We start from the raw sequence: 16,663 nt of genomic DNA, 5'->3' as shown, positions 1-16,663 counted from the left end.
GTATACTTTGGAGTTCTCCATCAGAAATGACGCGTGCTTACGCACATCCCTTAAACCAGTGGCTCTCAACCATTCCAGACTACTGTACCCCTTCCTTTCAGGAGTCTGATATGTCTTGCACACCCTCAAGTTTCACCTCACTTAAAAACTACTTGCTTACAAAATCAGACAAACATACAAAAGTGTCACAGCACACTATTTCTGAAAGATTGCTTAAGTTCTCATTTTTACCATACAATTATAGAATCAATTGGAATATAAATATTGTACTTATATTTTAATGTATAATATATAGAGAGCAGTATAAACAAGTCATTGTATGAATTTTTAGTTTGTACTGACTTCGCTAGTGCTTTTTATGTAGCCAGTTGTAAAACTGGGCAAATATCTAGATGAGTCGATGTACCCCCAGGAAGATCTCAGGATACCCGCAGTGGTACATGTACCCCTGGTTGAGAACCACTGCATTAAAGCGCTCTAGACTGCTTGAACTGACAAGTTAAGAGAAAACATGAGCCATTGTTTTTCAGGAAACCAACGGCTCAGACTTTTAACCTTTAGACTATGGGAAACCCACTGCAGAGGATGAGTACCACTGGGACCATGATGGCTGTCATATTTCTATATAATCAAAAACGGGCAGATTACTAGAAAGTCAACCTTTGCACTCCTTGCCCTACTAGCTGGGATATGGGAGAACAAATTCCAACTTGAAGAGGTGTGCAACTCAGATGGCTGGAATGATGTGGTAGCTACCCTCTGAAAACAGATGAACTTTTGGGAGGCAGGATGGATGGTCTTGTGGTAAAGGCACTATACTGGGACTAAGGAGATCAATTCCTAGCTCTGACACAGACCCCCATCCATGTGACCATCGGCACGTCACTTAATCGCTCTCTGCCTTATTATCCCCATTTTATAGATAGGGGAGTAATGTCTCCCTATCATACCAGACCCTTATGAGGCTAAATCAATTAATGTGAGATGCACTGTGGTCATGGGAGTAGCTAGATTGATAACATGAAATAACCCTTCAGTGCTTGCATTTACACTGAGATTTCTATTCAAAAACCAAGCTTTGAGAGCAAAAATGTGTTCAGATAACTTAAGCTGGCCAGCCTTTGAGTGCAGGTGGTATTTTTCCTTTTTAAACTTTTCCTTTCCTGCTAAAATCTTCAAAGATGACTGTACCTGGTACTGTATCATGAAACCACACAATATTTCAATGAAAACAGGGACCACTGTAGGAAGAAATGCTGGAACATCATTATTTATTAAAATCATTTTGTAAAATCCAAAGATTACACAAAGAAAAGTGGATGGTTTGTAGGGATAGCCAGTGCTTCCTACAAGGGACCAGAGCCCATCTGTAAGGTCGAAGCATCAAGCGGATCTTCAGTGGAGAGGTAACAAATTCAGTGTGGTTTTCAAATAAATTGGAAGATCCAGACCCTGTTTGGCAGGATTGCTTTGCCTCCTGTACACTGCTGTCCTCTTGTCTGACCCTTTCAGCCCCTCATTTCCCATGTTATAATGTGTTTATTTGCAGCATTGGAAGCATTTAATTTCACCTTAAAAACTCTCCACATTCTCGCTGATATTTTGTTCACCTCAAATAAAACCCGTAATGCAGTAAGAAGGAACAATCTGAACATAAAGTAGAAGAACAAATTAACAAACCACAGCCAGAATATCTAAACCAGAAGTTTGAGTTAGAAAAAAAAGACAATGGGTACATATCCATGTTGGGACTCTGGATCCAGCAGTATTGCTGACATTGGTTTACACTTTCTAGTGTCAGAATGGGTCAAAATACTCCCCAAGGTTTAAAGTTTGCTTGTTAAAGCACAGCAGGAAAACCTAACAGAAATAAGCACCTTACATAAGGCATAAGACCTGCATGTAATAGACTGGATGAAGTCAGACAATGGGATTTCCTACAGAGAACAACCCTTTCCATTTCTTTGTGGACTTCAGACGCCTCTCTTTAGAGCAGAGGTGTGTATATGATAGTTATCCAGTTGTGTTCATTGAAGGTTCACAGACTCAGAAGGATTAATGACATGTTCTGAGTCCTAATTAAAAACAAACAGCTTTATGTAAAATACTGCCATAGATTTAAAAAACAAAAACAAAAAACGCCAGAGAGATATGCCAGTAGAACAGACATGGCATCATTGTAACTGTAGAAAATGAACAAACTACTGAATTAGAAAAGTGCTACAAAACCTGAATTTCACATAAGACTAAGGATCTGTGTGAATAAGGAAATGCAAGAAGAAACCCTTACTCCATCCATTAGTGGCACAGGAAGGTTTTCCTAAATCAAGGACAGTGCTTCTCTGTTCAGATGATGTGCAGCTGTAGGAGTTAAACCTGGAAAACACTCACTGTTCTCACCAATGCTAGCATGAGCTGCGATTCAGATGCACCAGCAACACCAAGAGTTGAGACTGTGCTGCTTGTGTAAAGAGAGCAGTGACATTTCACTCCCTTCCCCATGCCTGTGTTTGAAGTCTTGAACCTCTCCTACCAGAACACTTTGGTCTTCCCCTTCACAAGCTTAAAATCACAGTAGAAGTCACTCTCACAGGCTGTGGTTAAAACCTTCGTGTATCGGTATTCTAAGACTTGATCTCCTGTACCCTCTGCTGCCCCAAAACAGCTAAAGATGTGTCAAAATTCCCCAGTTTCTGGTACTGCTAGGTACCCCTGGCAAAATGCAAAAATCATATGACAAGAACAAATCCCCCTTAAAAAGCAAAGCCCAGATAACATTCTAGAATGATGTAGTCTTTATCACTTCCCCCCTTTGCAGGCCAGGTTCCTCTTTTTCTCAAGGCCAGCCCCTTTGTGGTATAGGGTAAGCTGACCCTGCTCAGTTTTATTTGTTCCTTTTAATTTTAACCCTCAAGTCCTCAGCCTCCTCTCCTTTATTCTCACTGGTTGCTACATCCTGGGGCTGCGGAGGAGGTGCCTGCCTGTTTCTGTTTCTTGCGGCGTTTGTTGAGGAGGCGGTTGTTGGATGTTTTCAAGTCTTTGATTTTCACTTGGTCGTAGTCCACTCTCATAGTAGCCAAAGCACTCGTCATCTCTTCCTGAAACCACACTGAACAATTGTGAAAACTCAGACATAGGCAAGACAGCCATTCCATCCTACTGGTGAGTGACTATCTGACAGAATGGAGCCCTGTTGTAGGTTATATTAGAATCAATAATAAATTAGACCTTTCTGTTGCCTGGACAAGACTAAAAGTGTTATCACCTGCTAACAAGGTAAGGGAGCAAGAATCTTACTCCCACTCACTGTAGGCTGCCTATGTGAGTGTCAATGAATTTTGCAAACAGAAAATAGTTCAAGTTTACAAGAGAATGCACCAGACTAGTGGTCAAGTGATCAGAGAACATCCAAGAGGCCTGAACAAAATACATACAATCAAATAGAGACATGGGACTGAAAAATCATAAATGAAACTATCATCTCAATCCCTTTAATGACATTTTATATGTGAGTCTTGGCCTTGCCTTAACTCATTTTGCATACAAAACTCTATCTTAATGTAGTTTAAAGGTTGGGAGAATGTATGAGTAATTTAGGGTAAAATACATTACAGGGATGTTGCAATTATCGCAAACCCAAATATTATAAAATACAGTTAACCTTAAAAGAAATGCAAATATGTTAAGGTATGGAAACAGAGTTAGAGAATCCAAACAACATTAAGTCTGCCCTATAATGACAATGTAATAACCATACAGTTATGATCAATGCACAACAGTGTTTGGAGTCCCAGATTAGATTAAAATGATTTTTTTAAAAGACAAATTAGATCTTTTCACTTTTTTCCCTCATGGTGTCTCTGGGCAGAGTTAAGGTTGTTTAGGTGCCCATAATGTGCATTTCCATACCTTAACATGTTTGGCTTTCTTTCATTCCAAGCAAAGAAAGGCCTCTTCATCCTCTCTCAAACCCCATTCTAGGAAGAATCCCCAATAACTACAAAACTAATAATTCATGCAGCTGTTCTTTGGCTGACCTTCACTTCATCCCAGTGGTCTTTATCCTCCTGCAGGACCCGTGCAGTATGAAGCGGGGTTGGTGGTACCACCATTGATTTCTAAGGAGAGAAATAAAACCAGAAAGAAACATTCTGCAAAGTTAGCTGTGTGAAATGATCACTTACTCTCATGAATGTATGTGAGGCAGAAGACCTATCTAAGATACTTGGCCTCCCATTACCTTAGAATCTGAGTGCCCAACAATCAAATGCATTTATCCTTTTTTCACCGTGTAAGGTAGAGAAGTACTATTATCCCCCTAAAATATCACCCAGGCGAAGAGGATGTAGAAGCCACAGTCTGGCATTTCATTTGTTTTTTTATTCTTTTCTAGGTTTTTTTAAACCATATATTGTGTATTCTTATTATACATTGTTTTTACCAACCGTTCATTCATTAAATATCCCATTCAAAGCAGTTCATTATTTTTCTTCTAGAATTTGTGATAGAGGAAATTTCTTTCTGCACATATAGTACTACTTGGTATGATCTCATCAGACCTTAAATGTAGGGAGGGACACAGTAATACACCCATAGGAAACCTTTCAGGAAAAGTCAGGTCTGGGTGAATTGGCAGGTGGAAACACAATCCAATGTTTGGAACAGGTGACTGAGAATTTGGTCACTTGGGTTCTATTCCCAGCTCTGCTCAGTATTTGCAGTGTGATGCTGGGCAAATAACCAAGTTACTTTGTGCCTCAGTTTCCCCATCAGTAAAATGAGAACACTGATACTGACCTCCTTTTGTAAAGCACTTTGAGATCTACCGATGAAAAGTGCTATATATGAGTGAGGGATTATTATTCATCCAAATGTAAAATAGGTACAAAATAACTCAAAGGAAATGGTTGGGAGGCTCAATTAATGCTTGAAAATAATTGAGATTCTTGGCTGCAAGGTGCTACAGAAGAGCAATGTATAGTTTTATTATCTTGAGTAAGTACACATTCAATGCCCCAACAACTGTTTTGCTTGAGATGCTGTTTCAGATAAGACATACGACTGAGGCCCATGATCTCTTGTCAAGAAAGGTCTTGTAGATCTTTTTGGTAGAGTAGGGTTGTTAGCTCAATTTCCTTGCTAAATTCCAGCTGAGCAATGACATTGTGCCTGTCTACAGCTAAGACTGTAGTCTCAGTTGGGCACAGAATTCTCCTTCACTTTCTGTCCTAAATGGTTATGGAGTGCTGTTGCATTCCATACCAAAGCAGGCTGCATTTCAGCAAAGGGTGAAAAGATCCCTGTTCATGTTATCATCATTTAACGTTTATATTGTAGTAGTGCCTAAAGGCCACCCAGGTCAGGGTGCCATAAAATTAAATCCTGTTCTAGTTAATATGGCAAGAGGAAGCCAAAAGCACGGCTGATGCCTTCTCTGGAAAAAGTCCCCTGCTGACCAAGGCATGATTTGTCAAGGATAGGCTGGGGAGGAGGGAATGGAAAACTGGCACCATGGAGTGCATTTTAGTTCCTCTGAGCAGGAGCTGAGCGTGCCCCCACCTGCTGACAGTTACTGCTTGCTGACTGCCACTTCCATACCAACTGACTGGAGGACAACATGCTCCTCCTAAACTACAAACCACATCCTCTTGCACCCAAGATGCATGGGCTGCAATAATAGTGCCCTCATCCATGCTTCAAACACAAAATGAGGACACCCAGCTGATTCACAGGGGACTAATAAGGCTACATTCCTTCATGTTTGTAAAGGGCTTTGAGATCTTCAGATGAAAGGCATTGCAGAAGTGCAGACTTATCTTCAGCAATGAATACAATAAAATAAGACACTATATGAAGTTATGTTGTTGTTTGTGTCTCTTCCTCCTGGGATAAGCACAGGCAGGGAAGTTCGTTAGAACAGCCATCCCTGGGAGAAAGGATTGTGCAGGATAAGCATTCTGTTTCCTTTGGGTTTGTTTTCAGGGGTTTATTATCTCCTTGAGATAATAAATATTACTTTATGAAATAGAGACATCTGCTCAAATACTTGGGGGAGAAAAAAAACATGTGACAAAGCAAGACTTGAACTGGTTTCCTCAACATCATCATGTATACGAGTCTCTGTTGTTTTCTCATAAGATACAGTGCATAAATCCTTGCCTCTTCCCAGGCATTTTCAGATCTATGCCAAGGATGAGAATTCCCTTAGTGTGATGCTCTGAATTCACATCAACATAGCTAAGCCTGAGACTTCTAATAGTAGCTCTTCATAAGTACTGCAACGATGAAGTACCATGGCTTTTTTTAAAAGGAGGAGGGTAGCGCATGCTACAGTCAGTAGCAACATCTGGCTGAGAGTAGGTAGGGATGTACTTGGTTCTTGCTCACAAAAACTGTAAGGTGTGTCCTCTGGTACCACAATGAGGAACTGTGTCCTTGCAGACAGGTGTCCTTTTACAGAGAGTACACTGGGTAGAGTCTTTGCTAATTAACAAATGAGTATTAACAACAACAGTGCCCTCTCTTCCTGTGCCAGGCAGAGCAGCATTTCAGGCTCTGTAAGAATGAGAGCCTTACATTTCAGGCTCATGTAAGAATCCATCCCTCTCCTTTGTAAAAATCATGCAGGACTCACATTAATCCAAGGATGATTCATAAATTGAGAAATCGTCATTCTCTCAGTCGGGTCTGTCTTAAGCAAGTGACGAATCAGCTGCTTGGCTGAAAGACAAGGACCAACATGGCACACTGTATTCAGCTATATCCAGCACAATCTTCAGAACAAGGAACCTGCATTAAGAAGGGTAATTGTATACAGCTCAGGACACCTACCTGTGTCTGCTCTCATGTTGAAAAGCAGAGGAGATGGGAGAGACAGAGAAAGAACATACATACGTGTACACACAAACACACACACAGAGGAAAGGTAGTAGGAAGAGGAGACAAGAGGGTTAGGGATTCTATGAGCCAGTCTACACCCTGAAACTAACCTGTTGCTGACTACAGGTGTTAGCAGTGGGTCCCGCTGGACCCATCTTGAAAACCGTACACCTTGGCTGTTGTCTAACACAAGGTTTTCTGTAGATCTACATCAACATAGTATCTAAACCTTTAATGACCACGGCATATACCAGACAAAATTGTCCTCAGCACTGTTGGAGTATCAGTCATTCTTTCTGTAATCAGTTTTGTCCCATCCATACTAGCAGTCAAACAGTTTTCAGCACTGGTTCAAGGGGACCCACTGCTAAATTTGGTTTGTAGACAGCGCTGAGTAGGTTCAAATTAGGAGGCAACTACCCTCAATCACATCCATATGAAAACAAGTTTTCCAAATAAACTACCTCTCTCCACTTTCCTCTAGCATTTTAATAACTGCTATCCTGGGACAGGATAGGAACAGAATCCAGGGGAGAACGAGTATTCACATAGGGACACACAACTGATGCATCCTCCTTCACATTAAATGTACAGTGGCCCACTCCGCATGCACATCCATTAGATCCCATAATGGACAGCTGTACCACATCTCACAGTGTGACACAGTGATGATACCTGGTTTTCACTCAATAAGTAAAAATTAAAGGGTGTTATCACAGCATAATCCACTTCTTTTCTAACAAGCCATTCTATCATTAGAAGTATGATCAGAAGCTGCTGAACTTATTTCCCTGACACATGGTTTGGCAAGTGAGAATAGGTGATCTAGGAAATTGGTGTAGTAATAGGGAACCAGAACCTTCCACTTCTAGTACACTGATTTTAATTCATTCCAGGTCACCACTCAACAACTGACTTTGGTCACTAGTTTAGCTGAAATAGATCGTTTACCTCAGTCTAATACCTGGATGATAAGTGTCCACATCACAAAATTTATTTTGAGAAGTTGGCAGTATCAATAAGGAGGCCAAAGTCTGAGTTCTCCCCTGCAGCTCACCTTGCATCACACTGTTCTATGGATTAAGGTCTTCAGTTTCCAGGGATGTTTATCTAACACCTCTCACCAGCACTAAGTGCCCTTCAATAAAAGTTTTCTGCTGTTTATGTTCGACACTGCACAGGAAATGCATCAATCCCTAGCCCTTCCCTGTATCATTTCATAAAGTCTTGATTTAAAGAGCATCACAAAAGAAAGATTCCTTAGAAATAGTCTGAAATGTAAACACCCCTCTCACCATCCAGTGTGTATGTGTGAGCAACAGAGACACAGGCTAGTTCAGTTACCTTCTTCTGATACGTCAGACCATTCTGGATTGGGAAACCCATATTGCCCCATCCGAATTCTCCTTTTCATCCCTGGGGAAATGGCTTGTCCGGTGTTGGAGTAAAATGGAGGAAACCCACACAGGCTGTAAGAGAGGTGCATGGAATGGTTATACCTAGGAAATCCACACATTCCTTTGTCCCATATAAAGTCCGACAGCCTATGATTCTTCCAAAGATGGGATGAGTAGTGCAAATATCATGAAAAAGTTATTAATGCAGCAATGGTGTCTGGGATGGAGGTAGGGCAGGACATATGGGTCGAGAGTCTGCTAATAGCTGGCCTACTCTTGTTTATTCATCTGTCCCCATATCTTATACTTACAGAATATATGTGATGACACCAAGAGACCACATGTCACATGATTTGTCATATTTCTCAGGACCAAGGACTTCCGGGGCTGAAGAAGGGAAAAATTAGAAACAATTGATTGCCAGATATTTTCCTCACCTCTAAACAGCAAGTAGTAGTATAAAATAATAACAAATATTTGTTGCAGGAAAAAAATAAGCGATTGCTATCGCTGGGTAATCTTTTCTATTTACAAACCGCTGTGTGGTCTCTATGGAGCTCCAAATGTGCAGGTGTCAATTTGAAAAACTGCACAATTCCTCATTGGCAAATCTCTGCTCAGGAGAAGTCCTGAACTAAAGTAGCAGAGGGTGCTGCAGCTGAGGACTTTATGGGGATCCAGGATTGGAACAAACAGGAGTGCATATTGCAGAGATTGGAACTGAAGTGCACTGACAGAGCTATGTGGGGAAGTCTTGAACAGCACCTGCCTGGATTGTGGTTGGCTCCAGCCAGAATTATTATACGCCACAGCATCTAATTCTTACAAAAGTACAAAAATGAGAAAAAAGATGTCAGGGGCTCGGGGGATGGGGAAAATTGTTTTTTTCTTAGGCAGAACAAATTGTTTTTAGGTTTGCTTAGTAAGAAAAAGGTTCTCTGGGTAAATGAGCAATTCATGCTGGTTTATAGAGGTATGGAAAGGGAAAAGTCAGTCTGTTCATGTGCAAATATATAGGACATTAAAATATGTGGATATTAATTCCTTTAACATGTCAGTGTGCTGACCCTATGCATGGTGAGTACAGCTCAATGTTGTTTTCCTAGTGCTGTTTTTCTTTACATGGTTTTTGCCATTATCACTTGAGTTCCCCCCCTCCCCCTGAAGATACTTACCCATTAAAAACATCAAATAGGCTTTCATCTGTATAGCAAAGGGGACCAGTTCTGCCAAAATAGTGAAGGCTTTTTATTATCCCTTCTCATCCCCAAAGAGGTGTTATGAATGCAAACTGACTCAGCCATACAAAAGAGAGAGTGACTTTTCATCCTATCTTGAGGAAATCACTATCCTAAAGATTGCAGTGGGTGTACCCTAGAATTAGTATAAGTACAGCATAATGAGACATTCAGTACATTGGTACACACTGCTGGATGCAAGGAAGGCAACATTTCAGCCAAGACTAAATTTTGTTCTTGGATTACCAATTCCTCCATTTTCCTGGTTTAAAAATGCACCTTTATAGTTGAGGGAATGATCCATCACCCTGTTTTCTCTCACCATGTTTTTATGCTAAGCGAAGTTTTGCAAGAAAACATCCAATGGTTGTGAAGGCTGGGTTCGGATTATGGATTTTATCACATCAACCCACAGTGAAAAAGCCAACATTACTTCTGTGTACCTAAGTTTGCCATTACATTTTCTCTCTCCTTCCCACGCAGAAGGGCTTGAACTCTGTGTTGGGACTAGGTTAGTTTCCAAGCATGACCTCAATTAAAATTCTGGGTTCCTCCTTTTCATCTCTGTGGGAGAGAAGACGTGTCCTTCACAGCATGGGGAGCTTTCCCGAGGTCTCCAGGCTTGCTGAGATGATTATACATGTGGAGGAGGGCCCCCCAGAAGACTCACCCACATAATACGGAGTGTAACAGGGCGTCTGCAGTGCATTCTGTACAGTGGTCTCTTTGGCAAACCCGAAGTCTGTGAGCTTGAGTACTGCGTTCTTTTCTTTGGATGTGTAAAGTAGGTTTTCAGGCTGCAATGGCACCAAGAGAAAAGGTAATTGCAACAACACAGGAGAAGGGTCTCAAAATAAATTCTGTTGGGTTATACTCCTAATTCATCCACGCAGCCACGAACTGCTGCGCTCTCTCTCTCCTCACTTCCCCACCCCAGAGTTAGGATCATTCCCCTTTCACAGTTGACAGCACCTTTGCCTACACCAGGCATCAAAATCCTTCCCAACCCAATAATCACAGAAAAATGGGCTCAGTCCTGCACCCACTGGAGTCAATGACAAAACTCCCATTGACTTCAATGGGTGCAGACCCAGGCTTTCTATGAACTCCTCTTTAGAACATTACGCTTTGGGGGATTATTCTTTCTGACCTACATGGCATCCAAGCTGATGAAGATATCAGTCCATGCTTTGTGTTTCCATGAGGCATTCAGGCAGTAGGAGCTAAGAACCAGGTACTGGTAACAGCTTATCTTAAGAACTAGATCATGGCCAGCGTCTGACACTACTCTATTAAAACTAACACCAAGATACAGCTTTTCCCCCAAAACTGAACTAATTCTGCCCTTCCAATCTGTGTACTAGCACCCTTGCACAGTGCACTCTGAGAGAAGAGGAGGAAGGTTCTTAAGCACTGAATCAAAGGGAACTGGGAGTTCAAGTATTAGTAAGTAAGGACTTTATTTAACTTCACTGGGAGGGAGAAGAAAACACTCTGAAATTACAGTTCTGTACAAAAAAACTTGCTGGCACAAGAAGGCATATATCACATTAGTAGATGTGCAGGTGAATGAGTCCCTGATGGTATGGCTCATATGGTCCTCTGATGGTGTTGCTAGAGTAGATATGGGAACAGAGTAGGCAACAGGGTTTGTTACAGGGATTGGTTCCTGGGTTAGTGTTTCTTTGGTGTGGTGTGTAGTTGCTGGTGAGTATTTGCTTCAGGTTGGGGGGCTGTCTGTAAGCGAGGACTGGCTTGCCTCCCAAGATCTGTGAGAGTGAGGGATCGTTTTCCAGGATAGGTTGTAGATCACTGATGATGTGCTGGAGAGGTTTTAGCTGGGGGCTGAACATGATGGCCAGTAGTGTTCTGTTATTTTCCTTGTTGGGCCGGTCCTGTAGTAGGATGTCTGGTTACCCGTCTCGCTCTGTCAATCTGTTTCCTCTCTTCCCCAGGTGGGTATTGTAGTTTTAAGAATGCTTGATAAACATCTTGTAGGTGTTTGTCTCTGTCTGAGGGATTGGAGCAAATTCGGTTGTATTTTAAGTCTTGGTTGTAGACAATGGATGATGTGATGTGTCCTGGATGGAAGCTGGAGGCATGTAGGTAAGTATAGCGGTCAGTAGGTTTCCGGCATAGGGTGGTGTTTATGTGACCATCACTTATTTGCACTGTAGTGTCCAGGAAGTGGATCTCTTGTGTGGACTGGTCCAGGCTGAGGTTGATGGTGGGGTGGAAATTGTTGAAATCCAGGTGGAATTTTTCAAGGGCCTCCTTCCCATCTTCATCATATGGACCCACGGGTTAAAATTAAAAGGAACAGCACAGCAACTACACACCCCGCCACAGAAACACTAACCCAGGAACCAATCCCTGTAATAAACCCCATTGCCTACTCTGTCCCCATATCTACTCTAGCGACACCATCAGAGGACCCAACCACATGAGCCACACCATCAGGGACTCATTCACCTGCACATCTACTAATGTGATATATGCCTTCTTGTGCCAGCAATGCCCCTCTGCCATGTACATTGGCCAAATTAGGCAGTCTCTACGTTAAAGAATAAATGGACACAAATCAGACATCAGGATGGTAACATACAAAAGCCAGTAGGAGAGCTCTTCAATCTCTCTGGACATTCAGTAACAGACTTCAAAGTAGCCATACTACAATGAAAAAACTTCAGAAACAGACTTCAAAGAGAAACTGCAGAACTAAAATTCATTTACAAATTTAACACCATTAATCTGGGCTTGAATAGGGACTGGGAGTGTCTGGCTCACTACAAAAGCAACTTTCCCTCTCTTGGTATTGACACCTCCTCATCAATTATTGGGAGTGGACCACGTCCAACCTGACTGAATTGGCCCCGTCAGCACCAGTTCTCCACTTGTAAGGTAACTCCCTTCTCTTCATGTGTCAGTATAATAATGCCTGCATCTGTAATTTTCACTCCATGCATCTGAAGAAGTGGGTTTTTTACCCACGAAAGCTTATGCCCAAATAAATGTGTTAGTCTTTAAGGTGCCACCGGACTCCTCATTGTTTTTGTGGATACAGGCTAACACGGCTACCCCTCTGATACCTGAGTTCTGTACACAGATATGCCCTCTTCCACACTGGGGTTATTAGGATGGAAGAAACATGTTTTGAGGAAGGACTTGAAGGAGGAGGGAATTGAGGGATGGCTAACCAGTTTGTACCATTTCTGCATTAGCCTGCTGTGCATTGGCACGTGTTGTGTAGCCAGCCAGCATCTAGTTCTCATGTTTATGGTTGGCATTGGCACAAACTCAGCTCCGCCAAAGTACATGGAATTTAGTCCCTTAACTTGTAAATCATCCTCCAAGTCCCTCTTTAAAACACACTCCTTCCATGAGCCCTATAAACCCTAGTCCTCCTTTCCACTAAATGTGAACAGAAATACATGCTAGAAAACACACACACAAATTAATAAATTGTGGAATGAGAATAGGACAGGTGCTAACCCTCACCACTAAATCACTTGTTCTTTGTTACATCCCATCCCTCATTTGTACACTGAGTATTTAGATTGTAAGCTCTTTGGGGGCATGTGTCTTATCTTTATTTTGTCTGTAAAGTGCTTAGCACACTACAAACACTATGTAAATACAGTAATTTAATAGCAAAAGCCTGCCAAATCTCCCCCACTAAATAGGCTGGCAAATATTACCTAGTACCTTAATTCAGTTCTGCATGGTAGTGTTAAATGAGCTCCCCCTACTCCTCCTGATTCTGAACTCGGCAATAACATTATATTTGAAAAGTTGCATTTACATGTGGACTACCTCAGAGCTGAGTTTGCAAGAGCTGTAAGCAGTGCCACTGCCATAACAAATGGGTGCTAACCATAAAACACATCCTACATATAAAGTGGGCTTGCACAGAAATGGTACAGGTGTGTCAAATGTTTATTTCAGGACAGGCTGTATGTCCTCTGCTGAATGGGACTGAGGCATTTCAGTGATGCTGAGGAACATTAAATAGCTAGGGGTATAGTTCTACATGGCCTTATGGAGAGGATGGCTGAGTGCACCAACTCCTGTTTTGCAAGTGTGTATACTCTATGCAGGCCAGGCATTCTTGCTTCTCTGGAACAGCCTGAGGTTCTTACCACTATTCTAAATCAGGGTCTGAAATCCAGACCTGCTTTCTGGAATGATTCTCTTCAGTACTGTGCCACAAATAATTACCAGGTACTAGCAATACATGATGCTCAAGCGCAGCCAGACCTTCCAACATCATCCTCACTTTCATTAGCAATTTTAAAACATTCTTGAAGAGAGACAGCCAACTTAAGAAATATTCAGACAGGAGTGCAAAAAATTTTTTTTACCTGCTGTTGTTACAGCACCTCAGATTGCTAATGAAAAGTGATTAGATTTTAAAAAATCATAGAATCATAGTAATGTAGGCCTGGAAGGGACCCTGAAAGGTCATCTAGTCCAACCCCCACACCCTGAAGCAGGACCAAGCATAACATCCTAGACCATCCCTGACAGGTGTTTGTTTGTCTTACCTGTTCTCAAATACCTCCAGTGACAGGGATTCCAGAACCTCCCTTGGTAACCCATCCCACTACTCAATTTCCTTATAGATAGAAAACTTTTCCTAATATCTAACCTAAATCTCCCTGACTGAAGATTAAGCCCATTATTTCTTGGCCTACCTTCAGTGGACATAAAGAACTATTGATCACTGTCCTTTTTATAACATTCCTTAACCTATATGAAGATTTATCAGGTTCCCCTCAGTCTTCTTTTCTCAGAACAAAACATACCCAGTTATTTTAATATTTCTTCATAGGTTAGTTTTTTAGACCTTTTAAAATTTTTGTTGCTCTCCTCTAGATTCTCTCCAATTTGTCTACATCTTTCCTAAAGTGTGTTGCCCAAAACTGGATACAATATTCAGCTGGAGCGTCACCTGTGCTGAACAGAACAGGACAATCAACTCCCTTGTCTTACGTATAACAATCCTGTTAATACAACCCAGAATGATATTAGCCTTTTTTTTATAATTAGATCATACTGATGACTCATATTCAATTTGTGATCCACTATAACCCCCAGATATTTTTCATCTGTACTGTGTCTAGCAGTTGTTCCTCATTTTGTAGTTGCGCATTTGATTTTTCCTTCCTCAGTACTTTGTAGTACTTTGTCTCAAATCAACAAGATGAAATTCAATAAAAGGCCAATTCTCAAATTTGTCAAGGTCATTTTGAATTCTAATCCTGTCCTCCTTGCAACCCCTCCCAGTTTGGTATCAGCTGTAAATTTTATAAGCATACTCTCCACTCTGTTTTCCAAGTCATTAATGAAAATGTTGAACAGTACCAGACCCAGGACTGACCCCTAATACCCTCCCAGTTTGAAGGCGAACCATTGATAACTCAATAGCTCTTTGAGTACGACCTTTCAACAAGTTGTGCACCCACTTTATAGTGTGGGCCACATTTTCCTAGTTTGCTTATGAGAATGTCATGTGGGAATGTGTCAAAAGCCTTACTAAAATCAAGATATATCACATCTACTGCTTTCCCCTGTCTCCTAGGTCAGTAACCCTGTCAAAGAAGGAAATTAGGTTGGCTTGGCATGATTTGTTCTTCGCAAATCTATATTTGCTGCTATTTAGCACCTTATTATTCTCTAGTTGTTTCTAAACTGATTGTTCACTAATTTGTTCCGGTATCTTTCCAGGTATCAAAGTTAAGCTGACTGGTTATAATTCCCCAGCTCCTCTTTGTTCCCCTTTTTAAAGATTTGCCCTTCTCCAGTCCTCTGAGAACTCATGGAGGACAGGTGAGGTCCCAAAGATAATTGCTAACAGTTCTCAGATTGCTTCAGCGAGTTCCTTAAGTACCTCAGGGTGAATTTAATCAGGCCCTGCCAACTTGAATACATCTTAAATATTTAAATATTCTTTAACCTATTTTTTTCCTATTCTGGCTTGTGTTCCTTCCCCTTGTTGTTAATATTGTGTTAAGCATCTGGTTACATTGAAACCTTTTTTAGTGACGACCAAAACAAAACACCCCAATCGTCTTCATTTCTTCCATCATTAGCTCTCTTTTTCCACTAAGTAGTGTACCTATGCTTTCCTTCATCTTTTTCTTGCTCCTACTGTATTTATAAAACCTCTTCTTACTGTATTTTATATTCCTTGCTTGATGTAACTCATTTTGTACCTTAGTCTTTCTGATTTTGTCCCTACAGATTTGCACTGTTCTTTTGTGTTCATCCTTAGCAATTTGTCCATGTTTCCCTGTAGGATTCCTTTTTGATTTTCAGGTCATTAAAGCAGCCATACTGATTTCTTGCTAGTCCTACTGTCTCTTCTTCGCAACAGGATAGTTTACTGTTGTGCCTTTAATATTGTCACTGAGAAATTGCCAGCTCTTCTGAATTCTTTTTTCCTTAGATTTTCTTCCCTTGAGACCTTACCTACTAGTTCTGAGTTTTCTGAATCTGCTTTTTCAAAGCCCACTGTCCTTATTCCACTGCTCTCATTCCTTCCTTTCCTTAGAATCATGAAATCAGTCATTTCATGATCAGTTTCACGCAAGTTGCCTTCCTCCTTCAGATTTGCAACCAATACCTCCCTGTTAGTCAGGATCAAGTCTAATATTAATTTCTCTTCCCCCTCCCCAGTTTGTTTATTTTGTGTGGAACTGGTTTCATACTTTCCTCTACACAGGCAGTTTTTCCTTTTTTTGTGTTCTTTCTGAAAACATAAAATAGGAAAATATGATTCTGAAACTACAAAAACTGACAAGGGGACTTCAGGTGCGGGTGCAGTATCTGAAACAACTTAATACATTTTTTTAAATTAACTAGACTTCAAGTTGAATGTCTCTTTAATACCAGTTATGACTACCTAGATCTTTCTGTGTTGCATATGTAACTGAAAACCATTGGCCTTGATGTGGGTGGGTATTCAGACCCTGAACTGATTGGGCATGAACAGATCCTCCCCACACTGGCGTGAAACAGGAACACTTTGGCCACCTTACTGCAGGGGTGCTGGAACAATTTGTACAGTGGGGCTGCTGAGAGCCATTGAACGAAACTGTAAACCCTGTATAGAAAGGAAACCACTTCAAGCCAGGGGATGTGGCAGCA

The 16,663-nt window shown here is 41.3% G+C and overlaps 1 protein-coding gene across 4 annotated transcripts in view; it reads right to left on the bottom strand.

Annotated features, from left to right (window-relative positions):
- Positions 1 to 1,254: 1,254 nt before the first annotated feature.
- The window catches only part of MAPKAPK3 (MAPK activated protein kinase 3), a 79,034-nt gene continuing 63,625 nt past the window's right edge, over positions 1,255 to 16,663 (bottom strand). For 3 of the 4 annotated variants that reach the window (XM_043550363.1, XM_037904694.2, XM_043550362.1), the window contains exons 6-11: positions 10,185 to 10,311; positions 8,588 to 8,663; positions 8,224 to 8,348; positions 6,635 to 6,720; positions 4,038 to 4,118; positions 1,255 to 3,098 (exon numbers count right to left, since the gene is read on the bottom strand). In XM_043550363.1, the coding sequence (XP_043406298.1) occupies positions 2,940 to 3,098; positions 4,038 to 4,118; positions 6,635 to 6,720; positions 8,224 to 8,348; positions 8,588 to 8,663; positions 10,185 to 10,311 (654 nt within the window). In that variant the 3' untranslated portion in view covers positions 1,255 to 2,939. Of the gene's footprint in view, positions 3,110 to 4,037; positions 4,119 to 6,634; positions 6,721 to 8,223; positions 8,349 to 8,587; positions 8,664 to 10,184; positions 10,312 to 16,663 lie in introns of all 4 variants that reach the window. The other variant, XM_037904695.2, reaches the window with a different exon arrangement.

Source organism: Chelonia mydas, chromosome 7 (assembly GCF_015237465.2).
Source record: "Chelonia mydas isolate rCheMyd1 chromosome 7, rCheMyd1.pri.v2, whole genome shotgun sequence".
Taxonomy (NCBI): domain Eukaryota; kingdom Metazoa; phylum Chordata; order Testudines; family Cheloniidae; genus Chelonia; species Chelonia mydas.
The sequence above is the reverse complement of the archived record's forward strand: the minus strand, read 5'-3'. Positions and strand labels throughout refer to the sequence as shown.